The following is a 22,415-nucleotide window of genomic DNA, read 5'->3' as shown; positions in this document are numbered from 1 at the left end:
TTATTACCAAACAAAAGAGCTAGGTGTCAGCTAATTCCATGCACCCACTCATTAGCGTTCCCATTCATGTCATGTCATTTCTGGGGCAGCTGAGACCTGCTATTTTTAGCCTGGGAAGGTGCCATGAGGCAAACATGGTTCCTGGCTATTATTAACAGCTCACAGCTGTTTGTTAGCTGCTACATCACCCCTATCAGCAAAAGCAGCGCTTTGGACGCAGCTTATTTTTGCTGCGTCCAAAACGCGGTGTTCCAATGCCCCACTTTTGTTGTTGGAACATGTGAATCCACCGCATATAATGACACTTCAATCGGTCAAAATCTGCAGCGGAGACTGACGTCTCCACTACAGAAATTGACAAGCTGCGTTTGAGTTTGGGTACATGGCCACGATCGGGAGTCGCTGCTGGTTTGAGGCTGTGTGTTTATACAGCGTCAAACCCGCAGCATCCAGATGTTACAGCATAGTGGATGGGATCTCTAGAAATCCCATGTCCACTATGCTGCATCTGAGGCTGCGGATCACCCGCGGACACTGACATGCAGTGCGTCTTTCAGGACCACAGTATGTCAAAGGACCACAGTATGTCAAATTCTCTTGCGGAGTTGCTAGTCTCCGCAACATAAATTTGACCACTAGAATGTATAGAAAGCGATAAATCCGCATGGTTCAGTGAACACATGTGGATTTACCTGCGTTCAATAAAATGCAACGTTTTGGACGCAGCAAAAATATGCGTCCAAAGCGCTGCTAAGTCTGAATCGTGGGCAACGAGCCTAAAATGTAAAAAAAAAAAAATGGCGTGGGCTCCCGCGTCATTTTTATAACCAGCAGAGGGAAATCCGACCGCTGGGAGCGGATATTAGTAGCCGGGGAAGGGGCCATTAGTCAACAATGTTCCCTAGCTATTGATAACAGCTCACAGCTGTTTGTTTAGCCTTTACTGGCTAGATTACAAGGGAACCCCAGAAAAAATTTTATGTAGGGTCCTCCTATAAAATCTAACCAGAAAAGGCTAAACAGACAGCTTCGGGCTGATATTAATAGAGAGGGGCCATGGATTCTGGTCCCCTTCGCGGCTAATAATATCACCCCTCAGTAGTCTCAGAAATGGCGCATCCATAAGATGCGCCAAATCTGGCGCTTAGTCTCCGCTTTTCCCACTGCCGTGTAGCGGTGGCGAGTGAAGTAGTAATGAGCTTGAGGTTCATGTCAGCCTTGTATTGGCGGCTGACGTGAAGCCCAGGTTAGTAATGGAGGGCGTCTTTAATACACCCCCATTACTAACTGTGTAGTAAAGTTTTTGCCGATTTTTCAATAAAAGACACGGCCAGAATAAAGTATTTTAATGAAATAAAAATACACACGGTTTTAATATTTTTTTTATTGCACGCTCAGTCCCCGAAGCCCTTCATAAAAAAAAATAAATAAATAAAAAACAACCATATCCCTCAACTGTCCTCCCTCATAGTATTTCAGATTGTCCCTCTGCAATCCAAGTCACTTCTACAGCAGTGACATCAGCAATCACTGATGTCACTGCTGTAGAAGACAGCAATGTACACTGACAGGATGTAATCACTCCTGTCAGTGTACATGGCTTTGCTGCAGGAGTGAGGTCACTTTGGTTCATCAGCTGATCAGCCCCAGTGACCTCAGCATCAGTGGTACGTGGGAACATTCTTGAGAATGTTCCCACGCAGCAAGGGTGCTGTAAAGTGAGGTCACTTGAGCTCTCAGCTGATCTTCAGGTGAGAGCTCTTGTGACCTCAGGTCCTTGCAGCGCAGCGATGTACACTGCCGGGAGCGAACGCGCTCCCGTCAGTGTACCGCCGGGAGGATCACATCGGCGGAGAACTTTTTTTTTTTATGCACAGTGCACAGCCCCGGCTCGGCTGAGGACAATACTACTCCCCTCAGCCGCGCCGCTCTCGCTGTTATTCGCGGGACAGCAGTCGGATGATGGGAGTAGTAGTCCTCCTCTGCCAACCGGGGTACCACTTCTATGTGCGTTTTTGCAGCGTTTCACCGCCTATTGACTTTGATTGAAGCGCAGCAAATCCGCAGGTATATATATTATATCTGCGGATTTGCTGCAGTTCAATTAAAGTCAATGGGTGGGAAATGCTGCAGAAACGCTGCATAGAAAGGACATGCTGCGTTTTTAAACGCAGTGGCAATCCTGAGCGGAAATTTCTGCATCATGTGCACAGCACATCAGGATTGCCATTGCATTACCTGGCTTACTGATTACCAAGCGTTTTTGATGCATTTCGGCGTGGAAAAAAATGCAGCGAAAACGCTACATGTGCACTTAACCTAAAACCTACTTTGGAGGCTTTAAGATCTTCAGGTGTGTGATTGTATCAGTGTCTGAATTTCATAGTGTGGAAATGTCCAAAAAATTTAACTATAAGGCTAAGGGCCCACGATGCAGAAATGTTTCGGATTTTTCCTGAGCGTTTCTGCATCTCCCTGGCAGAAAAAACGCATGTGGATTTTACATGCGTTTTTTCTGCAAGGTAGAAGCATATTTACATGCAATTTTGCATGCGGGTTGTCAAGCACTTTTCCAAGCAATTTTAGCATCACTTGGAAAAGTGCTTGACAACTTGGTTACACTATATAAATCAATGCAACCTGCATGGATTTATATAGTGTGACCAAGCTATGATGCTGCAAATGCAGCATCAATAGTAAAAAAAGATTAAAAATGGTGAAAAATAAAAAAAAACATTATACTCACCTTTCGATGGCCCCCGGTCTCCTTCTCCGGTGCGTCCGGTGTCTTCGGCGGCTCGCGGTGTTGTAAAAGGACCTTCCATGATGTCATTTAGTCATGTGACAGGTCACACGACCGCCGACATGCCTAATGACGTCATGGAAGGTCCTTTTACCACCACGAGCAGCCGAAGAGCCAGCAGCACCGCCGGGAGCAGACAGGGGGCCTCTAGAAGGTAAGTATATGTTTATTTTTTATTTTAATTCTTTTTTAACTACAGGTACTATGGTACCCGGGTCTGGAGGAGAGTCTCCTCTTCTCCAGACCCGGGTACCATCCGCGCATTGAATCGCATAATATCCGCATGTGCACGTGTAGTCATGCGGATGTTATGCGTTCCAATGCAAGTCAATGGCGACTAAAACACCGCGATTCCGCAAAATTAATGGACGTGCTGCGGATTTTTCCGCAATGATAATACGCAGCGGAAATTTCCGCAGCATGTGCACAGCACATGCGGATTATCATTGGGGACCATTGCAGACCTATAACCAAGCGTTTTTTAAGTGTTTCCACAGCGGAAATTACGCTGCGGAAACGCTTAAAAAATGCATAGTGGGCATGCTGCCTAACAGTAGTAACATGGCATGTGACCCCGCCGTAGCCTAGATTAGGGCAGTCAAAGGAAAAATTTACAATGCCTAAGTCACCAAAGTGTCCATAGACCTCCAGTCACTCAGCATGGACCAGATCTGTGTACTTTGGGCCTCCATCCTAGATTTTTGAAGGAAGGTATAGCTTTTTTCTGCTATATGGAATAGTACAATCTGCTATAAATCTTAAAAGATCTTGGGAAAAAAAGCAATATATGTATATTCATCATTAACTCAACTTTTATGTTTTAGAATCAAGCCAGAAGTTCACAACCAGTCATTTTGACCGCCGTAGCTTTACAGGATCATATCTTACAAAATCTCCAACTTCAACATCTCTCATTAGCTGATCCTTATAAAGGAATTGGGAGTGCAAAGAACTCTGGAGGCCGAGGTGTGGACAGAAAAATCGCGAAACCTGTTGTTGATACTGGGATAAGGAAGAAACATAAAGAAAAAGCTGCTATCTATCCTACAGAAGAGGAATACGTTCTTGATCCATGTGGTCCAAAACTAACATTGGGCAAGTCACTGTAAACTTTACTATATGTAGAAAATATTACTCTAGGTCACAAATGTCAAACTCTGGCCCGCGGGCCAAATCTAGCCCACAGGGTGATTATATTTGGCCCGCGACACTGGCACCATCCCCCATTATACTATATGGAGGACTATGTGGGGCCCATTATATTGCAGGAAGGACTATGTGGGGCCCATTATACTGTACGAAGGACTATGCGGGGCCCATTATTCTGTATGGAGGACTATGTGGGGCCCATTATACTATATGGAGGACTATGTGGGGCCCATTATATTGTGTGGAGGGTTGTTAATACATATCAAGGTTGGCCCACGACTTTATCCAAGTTTTTTTATTTTGGCCCTCTCTGTATTTGAGTTTGACATCCCTGCTCTAGGTCATTGCAAAATTGTATCTCTCCCAAAGTACACCATAAAAGCCAAAAAGTTTTTTTTCTCTATCCCAGACACTTATTGCATATTACAAAAAATTCCCATAATTATCTGAAACGCAAATTCAGGAGAATGGGGTTCCTGTGCTGCCGCCATCAGCACTCCAAAGAGGAGAAGTGATGGCCGTGCATACATGTGGCTTTCTTCCTTGTAGTTTACCTTGATATCTGTGATCTGACGTCTTATTCCTGAGAAATCTGGATTTTTCTTAATATTTAAATGAGCTGTTAAGATCTATGGGCCGGACATAGATCTCCCTGAAAATCTGCTTCCAGAGCTTATTTTAAATGAAATTAGGCTTTACCAGCATGAGACGTGATGACTGACAGTCTGCTCTCCTGATCTACATGTCTCACACTGGTAATGCCCCCTTTTATTTAAAATAATCTCTGGAAGCAGATTCTACAGGAGATCTATGTTTGGCCCATAGATCTTAACACTTAATTCACATATTAAGAAAAACACGTCTATCTCTAGAATAAGACATTGAATCACAGATATCAAGATATCATTTTATTCAGCTTCCTATGACCTGCATATAGATGGCCTACGAGGGTTTATCCTACTGACAGATTCCCGGGTTTCATAAACTACAGTGTGATGGGCATGTACTTTATTTTAGGTCACCTAAACTTCTACTCTCTGGAGTATCAAACAGGAGATCGTGGACCCTCTTCCTCTAATGTATTGGGGACTCGGAGATGGAATCCCCATCTTTTAGACCTCTTTTAGTCTCATGTGGAAATACCTCTTTAAAGAGAACCCTGGGTAAAAATTTGATGCTGTGTCATGCTTAGGGCTCCCCAATAACTGCGCAAGGTACACAGTTCACGTTATAACAGTGTTGGCCTCACAGTGCTCCTTTATATCTGTGCCCCCCATTATAGCTGACCCTGCTCCCAATTTGAGTGCCATTCCTTTTCTCTCTGCAAAAGCCGAAGCCAGTGAGCAGCTAACAATCCAAATAGATGGATGGATTCATGAATGGATGGATTCATGGATGGATGGATTCATGGATGGACGGATGGATTCATGGACGGATGGATTCATGGATGGATGGATTGATGGATGGACGGATGCATTCATGGACGAATGGATTCATGGATGGATTCATGGACGAATGGATTCATGGATGGATTCATGGACGAATGGATTCATGGATGGATTCATGGACGAATGGATTCTATCTGTCAGCCGAAACGTTGTGTACCTTTGCATGCAATACATTTTTTTTTGCTGTGTTTGGAGTTGCGACTTCTATTTCTCATAGATAGACATATGAGATAGATACTATAGATATTGTAGATAGATCTGTCACCTACTAGTTAATATCAAGTACATGTGTGACATGCATTTCATACTCGGCTCATCTGTCACCGCAATAGACAAGTTTCTACGACTGCCAATTATATCTGTATTATTATTGCTATTAGCTCTGGTAAATCCCCATAGAGAACAAGGAAAACTGTTCCTTAATAATGTGTTAATGTCACCAAATTACTTAGAGAGATCTAATCAACCTGAACGTAAACGTTTCACTTCTTCCTCATAGAAATACTTTTGTTAGTAAAGTTCCAGTGTTTCAGATTTTTCTTGTAACTTTCTGAATAACGCTGACAACTTAATTACTTTTGACAAAACGACAAAAGGAAATCAAGCATTAAAGCCAAACCTGCCGGGGCAAATGTGTGCGGAGCATAACAGAAGCTGCAGATGTTTCCATCTATTGTAAACTACATAAGCTCAGCAGATACTTGAAGGTAGAAACATTTTAAAGGGTCTTTTTAATTTTTTTTTTTTTATATATAATATACATTTTGTATAAAGGATCCAAAAGTCACATAAAGGTCATATGTATATGGGAAAAGTTGCACATTCTTCCCTGAGGGATATCCTGGTATGATTAGTGCCAGCTGCTCTTCCGTTCTCGCAGGTCCATTTTGGACCTGAGTAGAGATGAGCGAACACGAACTCTAAAGTTCTAGTGTCCGATGCTGAACTCCAAACACGGACTTCTCCCGGAAGTCCATTTTACTGTTCGGAGTTCGGAAGAGAGAGAGAGCTCATGGCAAAATCAGTGGATGATTACATTGGACTGCTAACTCTCTATAAACTTTTTACCCATTGACAATTAAGAAAGATTTTTTTGGTGCACTCTATTTTTAGTTTTTGAAATTCTAAAAGCAATATTATGCATTTTGTGCTTGGGTTTTGTTTTTTTTTTTGAAAAAGGTTAAATCAAATCATCAAAACCATCCTGAAATTCGGCATATACTGCAGAAAGCCAAAGAATAAAAACCCAAAAAGCCGGATCTTTTGTTTCCATTACAATCGGGCTGTCGGTTGGTGCCCATACACATTAGGATTTGCCCCTCATCATGGCGGAATTATTATCTTAAACCTTTCTTGCTTCAGTTTTTGTTTTTGCGCTTTGATTGTTTTCTTCCTCTTCTCTCACTGCGATTACTTTTTTCTCAGCGGGGCAAATCATAGTTTAAGATGCCACCATTCATTTTACCATAAAATTAAATGAAAATTTTTTTTACAATTTTTTTTGTTGGGTCCATACAATGTTTTTTCTTGCTTTTTTTGTGAGATGAAGCGAATGAAAAGACATAAAATCTGTCATTTTATTTTTAGAAGTTTTATATTTCGATAGATCAAACTATCATGGATGCAGCAATATCACACGTTTATTTTTTTATTTATGTCTAAAGGGAAAATGGGGTGTGATTCAAACTTTTATATCATTTTTAGATTTTTTCAAAAAAGTTTTTTTTTTTTTTTTTTTTTTAGGGGACTTTAACCTGTGATCACCTGTTTGATCACTTGTTCTATGTACTGCAGTACTTCAGAATTGCATTATATAGAGCATATAGAGAACATTATATAGAGAATATGACGATCTTTTATAAAACCAAGAGCCAGGAGGACTGTGATGGCAGCCATGGGATTGTGTTGCAGGGGGACCAATAGGAGCCTGTTCATCAGTCCATTTAAATCCTGCTGTCAGAGATTGACAGTGGCATTTATAAGGTTAAACAGCAGCAATTGGAGCTAGCTCCAGTCACTGTTGTTACAGACAGACACCGGCTGTATAACACCGTTGGAATCTCCTAAGTTTGATGCAAACTTTGCTCCTGAGCCCCATTCAAACATGGGGACGCACCAGGTAGGACGTACTATTACAACCTACATCGGGAAGGGGGTTAAAGGTTTATGGCCTATCTACAGGATATTCACCTTTGGAATAAGACTGGTTTCACGCTTCCGACAATCATGGTTTACTGTAGACAGCAGTTTCCGAACCAGCTGCAGTTCTTTAAGTGGGCTGCACAGTGGCTCAGCGGTTAGCACTGCAGCCTTGCAGCGCTGGGGTCCCGGGTTCAAAGCCCACCAAGGGCAACGTCTGCAAGGAGTTTGTATGTTCTCTCCGTGTTTGCATGGGTTTCCTCTGGGTTCTCCAGTTTCCTCCCACACTCCAAAGACTTACTGATAGGGAATCTAGATTGTGAGCCCCAGTGGGGACAGTGATGATGTCTGTAAAGCGCTGTGGAAATAATGGCGGCTATGTAAGTGAGTAAAATAAATAAATAAAACAGGCCTGTGGGTATATATGAGGCTGTTAAGTTTGGGTTGGAAGACATGTGGCCAGGCTGGACATCACTGTCTGTACTCAGATCATGATTGTCAGATACATGAAACTGGCGCTTACTTGAATGGATGTTGCCAGCTTATAAAGTTATGGCTAAGATATGTCCTCTCCTACTGATTAGTGGTGGTCCGACCCCTGGAACTTGTGTTGATCCTGGTATTCCCTGCACAGTGGCCCTCTCAGCCACCCTGCTCCAGCAACTGTCCAGGGAGGGAACAGTAAAGGGGACACAGCACTAAATCAGTAGTGCTACCCTTTATTCTCATGATCAGGGGGGTTCCAGAGATCAGATCCCCACTAATCATTATGTGATAGCATATCCATTACAAGATGGGAATATTACTTTTATCTAATCTATGTTAGCACCTTTAGACTAAGTTCCCATGTCCAGTAATCATCCAACTGAAATGGGTCCAGCAGCAATTAGTTATCTTATTATCTTAACAGGATAAAAAAGTTATGCAGACACAACATTTTTGTCTGGGTAATAAAACTGATGGCAATTGAATCTGTTCTTTTTAACACTGAAGTCTATGATAAATGGATCTGTTTCAAGCAGATGATTACTGGACATGTGAGCTGAGCCTTACTCTATGTGCTGTTTTTGCTTCCTTCTCATGCTGTATATTCAGCTTGTTTGCGTGCATTAGATTTTTAGTAAATGCTTAGTACTGTTCCTGCTTTGTCGCTTTTACATAATGATAACATTGATAAGGATGTGTTCCTATATAAGAGAGTAAATTTAGATGCTAAGGGTTTTTTCCACTAATTGACATGGAAACAAAGCTGCGTGATGATAAAACCAGTGCGATATGGATGCAGGATGTCTCTGATATTATGGATGTCCTCCGTTAGATCCTTCTAATCCTTTAACATGGGAGTCGCTTGTCACGGAGTACGATAGAGCCTGCCGGTCTTCATGTATCTTCAGTGCTGCATCTCTTTCATGTATACCATTCAGCACAGCCTTTGACATTGATTAATGTCATACAGTGGCTTAAGTTAGTCCTCAGATTTGTTCTGAGCTCAAGGAGAAATAGTTTCTTTCCCTGAATGACTCAATTCATAACGCTCTCTATGTGACTGATTGATTACAGGTATGATGTCTTCCCCCATTGTAATGATTGACAGGACAAAAGAAGACTCAGGAGAATTGCCCTCTGGACGTATCCTCTACACCATGTAGCTGTCATTACTAGTCAGTCACTACAGGTGTCAGTGGTAAAGGCATAAAAGTAATTAGTACAGCGACGGCTCGACACACAAGGTTAGCCAAGACAAATAAAATACAGAAGGCAATCCAATCATCAATTAGGCGTCATGGCAGGGATCCACCATGTCTGAGCATATTAGGAGTAATGTAAGGCAGAGCAACAGCCAATCGCTCCTCACACTTATTACTGGTCTTATGTTATGCAGATGGTATAAACAACAGCATATACTTTAGTAATGATACTAATGACCCCCAAAAAGTAGCCTCTTTATACCGCTGATTATGAGAACTTTGTATCTTTGGTTGCAGCTCAGAAACTTGGAATTGTTGAGGCTCCTGCGATGCCATTAACCAGCGAGCAGTGGTTTACGGTGAAACAGCGGTCTGTGGAGCAAGGCGACTCTGTACAGCCATGTGTTATATGTAAGGAGGAGTTCAAACTCCACCCCCAGGTACAGTAGTGACACTATGTCCTATCCTCCCCCAGGGGTACAGCAGTGACACTATGTCCTATGCTCCCCCAGGTACAGTAGTGACACTATGTCCTATCCTCCCCAGGTACAGTAGTGACACTATGTCCTATCCTCCCCCAGGTACAGTAGTGACACTATGTCCTATCCTCCCCAGGTACAGTAGTGACACTATGTCCTATCCTCCCCCAGGGGTACAGCAGTGACACTATGTCCTATCCTCCCCCAGGTACAGTAGTGACACTATGTCCTATCCTCCCCAGGTACAGTAGTGACACTATGTCCTATCCTCCCCCAGGGGTACAGCAGTGACACTATGTCCTATCCTCCCCCAGGTACAGTAGTGACACTATGTCCTATCCTCCCCCAGGGGTACAGCAGTGACACTATGTCCTATCCTCCCCCAGGTACAGTAGTGACACTATGTCCTATCCTCCCCCAGGGGTACAGTAGTGACACTATGTCCTATCCTCCCCCAGGGGTACAGTAGTGACACTATGTCCTATCCTCCCCCAGGGGTACAGTAGTGACACTATGTCCTATCCTCCCCAGGTACAGTAGTGACACTATGTCCTATCCTCCCCCAGGTACAGTAGTGACACTATGTCCTATCCTCCCCAGGTACAGTAGTGACACTATGTCCTATCCTCCCCCAGGGGTACAGCAGTGACACTATGTCCTATCCTCCCCCAGGTACAGTAGTGACACTATGTCCTATCCTCCCCCAGGGGTACAGCAGTGACACTATGTCCTATCCTCCCCCAGGTACAGTAGTGACACTATGTCCTATCCTCCCCCAGGTACAGTAGTGACACTATGTCCTATCCTCCCCCAGGTACAGTAGTGACACTATGTCCTATCCTCCCCAGGTACAGTAGTGACACTATGTCCTATCCTCCCCCAGGTACAGTAGTGACACTATGTCCTATCCTCCCCCAGGGGTACAGCAGTGACACTATGTCCTATCCTCCCCCAGGTACAGTAGTGACACTATGTCCTATCCTCCCCAGGTACACTAGTGACACTATGTCCTATCCTCCCCAGGTACAGTAGTGACACTATGTCCTATCCTCCCCAGGTACAGTAGTGACACTATGTCCTATCCTCCCCAGGTACAGTAGTGACACTATGTCCTATCCTCCCCCAGGGGTACAGCAGTGACACTATGTCCTATCCTCCCCCAGGTACAGTAGTGACACTATGTCCTATCCTCCCCCAGGGGTACAGCAGTGACACTATGTCCTATCCTCCCCCAGGTACAGTAGTGACACTATGTCCTATCCTCCCCCAGGGGTACAGTAGTGACACTATGTCCTATCCTCCCCCAGGGGTACAGTAGTGACACTATGTCCTATCCTCCCCCAGGGGTACAGTAGTGACACTATGTCCTATCCTCCCCAGGTACAGTAGTGACACTATGTCCTATCCTCCCCCAGGTACAGTAGTGACACTATGTCCTATCCTCCCCAGGTACAGTAGTGACACTATGTCCTATCCTCCCCCAGGGGTACAGCAGTGACACTATGTCCTATCCTCCCCCAGGTACAGTAGTGACACTATGTCCTATCCTCCCCCAGGGGTACAGCAGTGACACTATGTCCTATCCTCCCCCAGGTACAGTAGTGACACTATGTCCTATCCTCCCCCAGGTACAGTAGTGACACTATGTCCTATCCTCCCCCAGGTACAGTAGTGACACTATGTCCTATCCTCCCCAGGTACAGTAGTGACACTATGTCCTATCCTCCCCCAGGTACAGTAGTGACACTATGTCCTATCCTCCCCCAGGGGTACAGCAGTGACACTATGTCCTATCCTCCCCCAGGTACAGTAGTGACACTATGTCCTATCCTCCCCAGGTACACTAGTGACACTATGTCCTATCCTCCCCAGGTACAGTAGTGACACTATGTCCTATCCTCCTCAGGTACAGTAGTGACACTATGTCCTATCCTCCCCAGGTACACTAGTGACACTATGTCTTATCCTCCCCCAGGTACAGTAGTGACACTATGTCCTATCCTCCCCAGGTACAGTAGTGACACTATGTCCTATCCTCCCCCAGGTACAGTCAGGGTCGGACTGGGGTGCCTAGGGCCCACCAGGGGAACTGACTCTAGGGGCCCACACTACAGCCCACCATAAACGGTTTTATTACTTGTTATGCTTGTCTATAATGCACTATAGTTACATGATTGGCCGCGCTGTGGAGCACTGAGCGGCAGGACTTTGTTCGAACAGTCATTCCGTACTGCCAGAGTCCCTTTAATGGTAACTTGTCACCTTGAAAAACGCTATTTATCTGCAGATATAGGGGTAATCTGCAGGTAAATAGGGTTTAAAGCCTGGTTAGACGGCTTATTGGAAAAGCGTTGGCTACACAGAGAAAATTACATTTTATTCTCCCTGCCGCCACTCGCTTCCTGTCATAGGATCGGTGCAAGGAGGGAGACATTACAGTCACTGCGAACTACAAAGTGAGGGTGCTGCAATAACGTCCGGCACCTGGATTGTGACACTTCCATGGAGCCCAACCTCAGGCTGAGCTTCATTGAACGACTAACATGGCAGCAGCACCTGGTAACTAGTGCTGAGCGAGAATGGTCAGATAAGGTGTGATCCCAGCATGCTCAGGTGTTATCCAGGTATCTTGTAGTGCTCTGCTAATATGCTCGAGTCCCCAGGGTAGCATGTTTTGCGGCGGTAGACAGACGCAACACATGCAGGAATTGCCTGTTTGTTAGGTAATCCCTGCATATGTTGCTTCTGTCTACCGCCGCAAAACATGTTACCGCAGGGACTCGAGCATATTAGCAGAGCACTACAAGATACCTGGATAACACCCGAGCATGCTGGGATAACACCTTATCCGACCACGCTCACTCAGCACTACTGGCAACCCATCAGCAACCTGCAACTGCGTCACAGGGGGCAGAAGGGAGCAGGTGACTGCATGCACCGGCCATCGTGCTAGCTAAATGCTGCTGTCAGTGATTGACAAGGGCACTTAAATACTCAAAACAGCAGCAATCAAGGCGAGCTCTGATCACTGCTGTTACAGGCAGACGCCAGCTATGTAACACAGCCGACATCTGCCCGGTATGGAGCAGGCTTAGCTCCTGAACCCGCTCCATACAAGTACAACCCTATGGTTATGACAAGGTTAGCAAATTTCACTTGTCTGTTCCTAAATGTGGAAAGACAAATGGAATTCCCTAACACATGTGAGTGAGTCCTAATAGATTTAGTAAAGGTGCCTCAAGCATATGAATGTTATTACACACCACAATGGACTCTTACATACACGCATCTTACAAAATACATATTATTCCAGATACGTAGACGCGCACAAACACGCAGACGCGCACAAACACGCAGACGCGCACAAACACATGAGTACATGAATACATCATCTGAACCACCATCATTTGTAATGTCAGGTCAGACCCATATATCTTTGTATCACATAAACCTACAACTCCCAGTATGTAACTAACAATAGAGATACTGGGAGTTGTTATCAGTCATCATCAGACTGCGGACCATACAGGAACCACAGTACTGATGAGACGCAGGCAGGATCACAAATGAACATTTACATCCAGGTATCTTACCTGAGACGGCTTCTCTGATTAGAGTCGTTCTCTCTCTTTTCGTCTCCCTCTTGTCCAGTCTCCATGATGACTTTTCTCATAGACAGATCGTCTCTGCAGACTTCCATCTTCTCCGGTCTTCTGCAGATCATCCCCACACGATGCCCTTAAAGATAGCAGTGTCATTATAATGCTCCTGAATAAAAATATCTACACTGAGCCCCTGAATAAACCTAACTCTTACAATGCTCCCTGCACAAAACATGACATACACTCTACCCCTCTTATGGTACCTGCTCTCCACACTGTCCTCTCCTTACCATACTGGGCCCCCTCTTCACATTGTCCTCTCACACTGTGTCCCCCCTATACTGCCCAGTCTCTATACTGTGCCCCTTCATCACACTCCCCATCCTCAGCATACTGTTCCCTCCTTTCTGTGCCCTCACACTGTTTCCCCCATACTGCCGCATCTCTATACCTTCCCCCACACTACCTAGTCTCTGTGCTGTGTCACCTCACACTTTTCTCCCCCCATACTGTCTCCTCACACTATTCCCCCGCTCTCCATACTGTCTTATACATCCCTTCCCCATTCTGTTCCCGCACCCATTCCCACCCCTCCCCTAGTTCACCATACTGTTTCTTCACACATCTCCCCATTCTGTCTCCTAAAATTTCTCTCCCATCTCTCTCCAAATATAATAAATCTTCGGAAGAGCACACAGACATGCAGAAGCACGCTTACACACACAAAAGCGCACACAGACACATACTAAGGGCTCTTTCACACGTCAGTACATGCGGTGACCGTTTCCACACGTACCAGAGACACTGACACACATAGACCCATTCACATGAATGCGTATGTGCACATGTCAGTGTGTTTCCACTTTCTACAGACCATGTGGTGTCCGTGTGCAAAACACGCTGGCATGTCTGTTTTTTACCTGCTGTCCAGACCGCAAAAAGTCCCGCACACTGATGACAGTTAGCACCCGGTGCTTGGGAAGAGCGCTGAGTGCTGCCCTCATCATAGATCCCTGCAGGCGCTGCGATCAGTACCAGCAGGGTCAATGATGAGAGTAATAGTCTATACAAGCTGTGTCCAACTGTAAAAAGAATAAAATAAAAAAAAACCTTATACTAACCTCTACTAAGTGTCACCCACTGTAATCCGTGCGAGCGCTCACGCCGAGGAGAATGTCTCCTGCAGCGAGTGGGCTCCGGAGCTGCGCTCAACAAGCGGTGCCCTGTCATTCACTAAGCGCAGCTCTGGAGCAAGCTCGCTGCAGAAGTCATTCTCCTCGGCGTGAGCGCTCGCACGGATTACAGCGGGGGACACTTAGGAGAGGTGAGTATAAGGATTTTTTTATTTTATTCTTATTTTTACAGTTGGACACGGACACGGTGGGAGTAGACTACTACTCTCATCATTGACCCCGCTGCTGCTGATCACAGCGCCTGCAGGGATCTATGATGAGGGCAGCGCTCAGCACCCGGCTCTTGGGAACAGCGCTAACTGTATACTGATTCCCAAGCGCCAGTATGTGTCACTAAGGATGACACACAGGTGGACACGGATATCTCCAGTCCCGTAAATATCAGGACATGTGAAAGAGCCCTAATATACACACGCAGATACACATACTCACAGAAATGGGGACACGTACACACACAGGCAAGCACACACAGAAATGCACAGACACACTCAGACAATCACACACAAAAATGCAGACACGCAGGGAAGCACACACACACGTATGTGTGAAGACACATAAACACACAGGCATACACAATGGACACACACAGGCATATACACACACCGGCATATACACACACACACATACAGGCATATATACACACACAGGCATATAAACACACACAGGCATATAAACACACACACACACACAGGTATATATACACACACACACACAGGTATATATATACACACACACACAGGTATATACACACACACACACAGGCATATACACACACTGTACACACACAGGCATATACACACACTGTACACAGGCATATACACACACTGTACACACACAGGCATACACACACTGTACACACACAGGCATATACACACACTGTACACACACAGGCATATACACACACTGTACACACAGGCATATACACACACTGTACACACACACACAGGTATATACACACTGTACACACACAGGCATATACACACACTGTACACACACACACAGGCATATACACACACTGTACACACACACAGGCATATACACACACACTGTACACACACACAGGCATATACACACACACACATACAGGCATATAAACACACACACACAGGAATATAAACACACACAGGCATATAAACACACTGTACACACACACAGGCATATACACACACTGTACACACACAGGCATATACACACACTGTACACACACAGGCATATACACACACTACACACACAGGCATATACACACACTGTACACACAGGCATATACACACACACACACATATACACACACTGTACACACACAGGTATATACACACTGTACACACACACACAGGCATATACACACACTGTACACACACAGGCATATACACACACACTGTACACACACACAGGCATATACACACACACTGTACACACACAGGCATATACACACACACTGTACACACACACACAGGCATATACACACACACACACAGGCATATACACACACACTGTACACATACGCATATACACACACACAGGCATATATACACACACACTATACACACACACATGCAGGCAGCATATACATAAAAATCCATACAAACACACAAATATTACAGTACCTTGGCTTGTCTCCAGCCCATACAGTGTACAGACACGCTCCTAATGTGGGAGACTGCAGTGCAGGGCGCGCTGTGACGTCACTTTTAGCAGACGTGCTTCCCTGTCTGCTGAGTGTGACGCTGCAGTGCAGCCCCTGCTCCCAGGCCCCTCCCGCTACTGTCCTGGGCATCGCGTCGGTGAAAGTGCGTGCGCGCGCCCTTAAAGGGCTCACGACCACTTTTTTTTTTTCAAATTCTTCAGTTCCCTCTGCATGGGGCCCGGGGCCCACCGGGAAATTTCCCGGCGCCCCGCCAGGCCAGACCGAGCCTGGGTACAGTAGTGACACTATGTCCTATCCTCCCCAGGTACAGTAGTGACACTACGTCCTATCCTCCCCAGGTACACTAGTGACACTATGTCCTATCCTCCCCAGGTACAGTAGTGACACTATGTCCTATCCTCCCCAGGTACAGTAGTGACACTACGTCCTATCCTCCCCAGGTACACTAGTGACACTATGTCCTATCCTCCCCAGGTACACTAGTGACACTATGTCCTATCCTCCCCAGGTACACTAGTGACACTATGTCCTATCCTCCCCAGGTACACTAGTGACACTATGTCCTATCCTCCCCCAGGGGTACAGTAGTGACACTACGTCCTATCCTCCCCCAGGTACAGTAGTGACATTACGTCCTATCCTCCCCCAGGTACAGTAGTGACATTACGTCCTATCCTCCCCAGGTACACTAGTGACACTATGTCCTATCCTCCCCAGGTACAGTAGTGACTAGTGTTGAGCATTCCGATACTGTAATATCGGGTATCGGCCGATATTCGCGGTATCGGAATTCCGATACTTAATTCCGATACTTTTACAATATCGGATACCGGAATCGGAAGTTCCCATAATGCCTGCGCTCTGCAGTGTCTGTGAAGGATGACAAGTTGGATGGCAGCGCGATCCAGCCTGTCATCAGAATGCCATCCCAGCGGGGGAGAATTCTCCTGATTGTTTAAAAGCCGGCGGGCGGTATAAAGCCGCCGGCTTTTAAACAATCACACAGCCCCATACTGCTTCCCCGCAGCCTCCCACCCCGATCCTCCGCTCCCCTCGCCACCTCCCATCCCGATCGTAAGTTAGGACCGGGCGGGGAGCGCAGCTCCAAGGAGCGGGGAGTGAAGGACCAGGGCGGGGAAGCCGGCAATGAAAAGACTTCACCGCCGGCTTTCCCGTTCTGTGCTGCGCTTTCCCGCCGGTTATTTCAAATGAACAGCTGAGGTATCAGCTGATGCCGATCAGCTGTTCATTTGAATTAGCCGCGGTGCCCTCAGAGGGTTCATGTGAGTTCATGCTTGACTGCATGAACTCACATGAACTTTCCCACGGCCGCACAGGTCAGTCTCACCTCCCAGACGATCAGACCGTCATGATTAGTGTGTGTGCGGGGTGTGTGCGCGGTGTCTGTGCGATGTGTGCGGGTGTGTGCGGTGTGTGTGCGGGTGTGTGCGTGCAGGCAGACATAGGCCGATGTGACACTACTACTCCCATCGGCCTATGTCTGTCCCCCGTCCACTCCTGCCAGCAGGATCAGCTCGATGGAAGCAGTAGTTCCCATCAGACTGATCCTGCTATTTAAATTGCCCTACTGTGTCCCCAATAAATGTTAAATACATGTCATTGGTGGCCAGTGGTTACCTAAAAGAAATTAGTTCATACATTACCTGTCCCCGCCGATCGCCACCTAAAATAAAGTAAAAAATAAAAAACTACACCTATACTCACCAAGACACCTAATTCCCTGAAGCCATCGATCTCCTGTAATAAAATATAAAATAATAAACCACAACCTTATCCTTACCCCTCCGTAGCAGTCCACGAGTGTCCCACGAAGATCTCCAGTTCAGAGCAGCCACATAGAATGTGACCGCTCTGAACCGCTGCCGCCGCTAGAATGACGGGGCCGTAAGGGTTCACCGGAGTTCAGGCAGCGCTGCTCCGGTTAGCTCCTTTACGGCCCTGCTGTATCGTGAGAAATTCCCACGGTACAGCAGTGCCGTAAAGGAGGTCTCCGGAGCTGCGCTGCCTGAATGCACTCCGGTGACCTCAGTCAGTGGCTCCCGCTGCCGGGAGCGGACGTGTTCCCGGCAGCGTGAGCTTACAGCAGCCATGCACAGCTGTCACCATCTCCAGATGTGACAGCTGTGCATGGGAGATCAGCGCAGGAACGTGGACAGGTAACTATTATTTTTAGTAAACTAAGAATTAAATAAAATTGTGTGTTTTATTTCAAATAAATTATTTTTTTCTGGGTGTAGTGTGTTTTTTCTTTTTAACACTTTGTAGGTTAGTAATGGGGGTGTCTTATAGACGCCCATCATTACTAACCTGGGCTTCATGGCAGCTGGCGCTGACATGAACCCCACCACTATTACCCCCTGCCACCGCACCAGGGCAGCGTGGAAGAGCGAGGCTAAGTGCCAGAGTTGGCGCATCCTATGGATGCGCCATTTCTGGGGCGGCTGACGACTGGTGTTTCTAGCCTGGGAGGGGGCCAATATTCATGGCACCCTTCCTGGGCTATTAATATCAGCCCCCAACTGTCTGCCTAGCCTTTGCTAGCTATTAAAATAGGGGGGACCCCACGTCATTTTTTTGGGGGGGTCCCCCATTTTAATAGCTAGTAAAGGCTAGGTATTCAGCTGGGGGCTGATATTAGTAGCCTGGGAAGCTCCGTGGGTTTTACCCCCTTCCCAGGCTTCAAACATCTGCCCCAGCCGTCTGCTTAACCTCCGCTAGAGACTAAAATTATGGGGGATCCCACGCCATTTTTTTTTAAAATAAATCCATTATTTTAACACTAAATGACATTTGAGGAGTTAATAAAGATGCAGTCCCTAAATTATTATTTATTTTTTAATTAATTTTTCCCAAAACTTTTGACGTGGGCTTCGCCATATTTTTGTATGCCAGCCAGGTACAGCATCCAGCTTCTATGAACGCGCCATTTTCCGGGGCGGCTGCGGACTGCAATTTTCAGCGGGGGGCAGAAAGCTTGGGCCTCCCTGCGCTGCAGATTCCATCCCCCAGCTGCCTAGTTGTACCTGGCTGGACACAAAAATAGGGAGAAGCTCCACGTTTTTTTTTTTTTAATTATTTCATGAAATTCATGGAATAATTAAGAAAAAAAAGGGCTTCCCTATATTGTTGTGTCCAACCAGGTACAAATAGGCAGCTGGTGGTTGGGGGCAGCCCGTTCCTGCCTGCTGTACCTGGCTGGACCCAAATATAGTGCAAAGCCCCACGTCAATTTTTTTTTAATTATTTCAGGAAATTCATGAAATAATTAAAAAAAAATTATGTGGGGCTTCGCCCTATATTTGTGTCCAGTCAGGCACAGCAGGCAGGAACGGGCTGCCCCCAACCACCAGCTGCCTATTTGTACCTAGCCGGACACAACAATATAGGGAAGCCCTTTTTTTCTTAATTATTCCATGAATTTCATGAAATAATTTAAAAAAAAAAATACGTGGGGCTTCGCCCTATTTTTGTGTCCAGCCAGGTACAACAAGGCAGCTGGGGGCTGGAATCCGCAGCGCAGGGAGACCCAAGCTTTCTGGGCCACCCCCGCTGCAAATTGCAGTCCGCAGCCGCCCCGGAAAATGGCGTGTTCATAGAAGCGCCATCTTCTGGCGCTGTACCCAACTCATCCAGGGCCCTGGTGCGGTGGCTCACTGGGTAATAAAGGGGTTAAGGCCAGCTTGGCATTATCAGCTGGCCCTAAGCCCGAAATTCATGGGGTCACGCCAATATTAGACATGACCACCATGAATTTCTAGTAAAGTATTTAAAAAAAACACAAACACCCAGAAAAAAGTCCTTTAATTGAAATAAAGACACAATTCTTTATTGTTCTAAATTAAACCATACTTACAGTCACGCCCATTCCAGCTGAAGCCAACGATCTCCTGCAATAAAAGTAAAATAATAAAGCAACCTCATCCTTACCTTTCCATGGTTCCCACGACAGCTTCAGCTCTGCTACATCGAGATGACAGGCTGGACCGCAGCAGAACGCTGCCATCCATCCTGTCATCCCGCAGACACTGAGAAGCGCAGGCATGCTTGCGCTCCTCAGTGTCTCGCTGTGACGGCATCCAGATGAGCCGAGGTCATGTCCAATGAACTCAGCTCACCTCATGCACGTCACTGACAGCGTGGGAAAATTCTCCTGCACTCAGCGCTTCAGCGTGAGAATTTTCCCACGCTGTCAGTGACGTGCATGAGGTGCGCCGAGTTCATTGGACATGACCTCACCTCATGCACGTCACTGACAGCGTGGGAAAATTCTCACGCTGAAGTGCTGAGTGCAGGAGAATTCTCCCACGCTGTCAGTGACGTACATGAGGTGAGCCGAGTTCATTGTCGGCTCATCTGGATGCCGTCACAGCCAGACACTGAGTAGCGCAAGCATGCCTGCGCTTCTCAGTGTCTGCGGGATGACAGGCTGGATGGCAGCGTTCTGCTGCGGTCCAGCCTGTCATCTCGATGTAGCAGAGCTGGAGCCGTCGTGGGAGCCATGGAAAGGTAAGGATGAGGTTGCTTTATTATTTTTCTTTTATTGCAGGAGATCGTTGGCTTCAGCTGGAATGGGCGTGATGGTAAGTATGGTTTAATTTAGAACAATAAAGAATTGTGTGTTTATTTCAATTAAAGGACTTTTTTCTGGGTGTTGTGTTTTTTTTAAATACTTTACTAGAAATTCATGGTGGTCATGTCTAATATTGGCGTGACCCCATGAATTTCGGGCTTAGGGCCAGCTGATAATGCCAAGCTGGCCTTAACCCCTTTATTACCCAGTGAGCCACCGCACCAGGGCCCTGGATGAGTTGGGTACAGCGCCAGAAGATGGCGCTTCTATGAACGCGCCATTTTCCGGGGCGGCTGCGGACTGCAATTTGCAGCGGGTGGGGCCCAGAAAGCTTGGGCCTCCCTGCGCTGCAGATTCCAGCCCCCAGCTGCCTAGTTGTACCTGGCTGGACACAAAAATAGGGCGAAGCTCCACGTATTTTTTTTTTAAATTCATGAAATTCATGGAATAATTAAGAAAAAAAGGCCTTCCCTATATTGTTGTGTCCGGCTAGGTACAAATAGGCAGCTGGTGGTTGGGGGCAGCCCGTTCCTGCCTGCTGTACCTGGCTGGACACAAATATAGGGCGAAGCCCCACATCAATTTTTTTTAATTATTTCATGAATTTCCTGAAATGATTTAAAAAAAAATTGACGTGGGGCTTCGCACTATATTTGTGTCCAGCCAGGTACAGCAGGCAGGAACGGGCTGCCCCCAACCACCAGCTGCCTATTTGTACCCGGTTGGACACAACAATATAGGGAAGCCCTTTTTTTCTTAATTATTTCATGAATTTCATGAAATAATTAAAAAAAAAAAATACGTGGAGCTTCTCCCTATTTTTGTGTCCAGCCAGGTACAACTAGGCAGCTGGGGGATGGAATCTGCAGCGCAGGGAGGCCCAAGCTTTCTGCCCCACCCCTCCCCGCTGAAAATTGCAGTCCGCAGCCACCCCGGAAAATGGCGCGTTCATAGAAGCTGGATGCTCTACCTGGCTGGCATACAAAAATATGGCGAAGCCCACGTCAAAAGTTTTGGGAAAAATTAATTAAAAAATAAATAATAATTTAGGGACTGCATCTTTATTAACTCCTCAAATGTCATTTAGTGTTAAAATAAAGGATTTATTTTAAAAAAAATTGACGTGGGGCTTTGCCCTATATTTGTGTCCAGCCAGGTACAGCAGGCAGGAACAGGCTGCCCCCAACCACCCGCTGCCTATTTGTACCTGGCCGGACACAACAATATAGGGAAGCCCTTTTTTAAAAAAATTATTTCATGAAATAATTAAAAAAAAATTGACGTGGGGCTTCGCACTATATTTGTGTCCAGCCAGGTACAGCAGGCAGGAATGGGCTGCCCCCAACCACCAGCTGCCTATTTGTACCTGGTTGGACACAACAATATAGGGAAGCCCTTTTTTTCTTAATTATTCCATGAATTTCATGAAATAATTTAAAAAAAAAATGCGTGGGGCTTCGCCCTATTTTTGTGCCCAGCCAGATACAACTAGGCAGCTGGGGGCTGGAATCCGCAGCGCAGGGAGACCCAAGCTTTCTGGGCCACCCCCGCTGCAAATTGCAGTCCGCAGCCGCCCCAGAAAATGGCGCGTTCATAGAAGCGCCATCTTCTGGCGCTGTACCCAACTCATCCAGGGCCCTGGTGCGGTGGCTCACTGGGTAATAAAGGGGTTAAGGCC

At 46.2% G+C, this 22,415-nt stretch overlaps 1 protein-coding gene across 2 annotated transcripts in view; it reads left to right on the top strand.

The window, feature by feature from the left end:
* Window positions 1-22,415, top strand: part of RNF32 (ring finger protein 32) — a 63,246-nt gene that overhangs the window by 13,811 nt on the left and 27,020 nt on the right. For both annotated transcript variants that reach the window (XM_073676528.1, XM_073676527.1), the window contains exons 3-4: window positions 3,628-3,898; window positions 9,525-9,667. In XM_073676528.1, the coding sequence (XP_073532629.1) occupies window positions 3,628-3,898; window positions 9,525-9,667 (414 nt within the window). The remainder of the gene's footprint in view (window positions 1-3,627; window positions 3,899-9,524; window positions 9,668-22,415) is intronic.

Source organism: Phyllobates terribilis, unplaced genomic scaffold, assembly GCF_046119375.1.
Source record: "Phyllobates terribilis strain yellow unplaced genomic scaffold, ASM4611937v1 Scaffold_4__5_contigs__length_816908805, whole genome shotgun sequence".
Classification (NCBI taxonomy): domain Eukaryota; kingdom Metazoa; phylum Chordata; class Amphibia; order Anura; family Dendrobatidae; genus Phyllobates; species Phyllobates terribilis.
The sequence above is the reverse complement of the archived record's forward strand: the minus strand, read 5'-3'. Positions and strand labels throughout refer to the sequence as shown.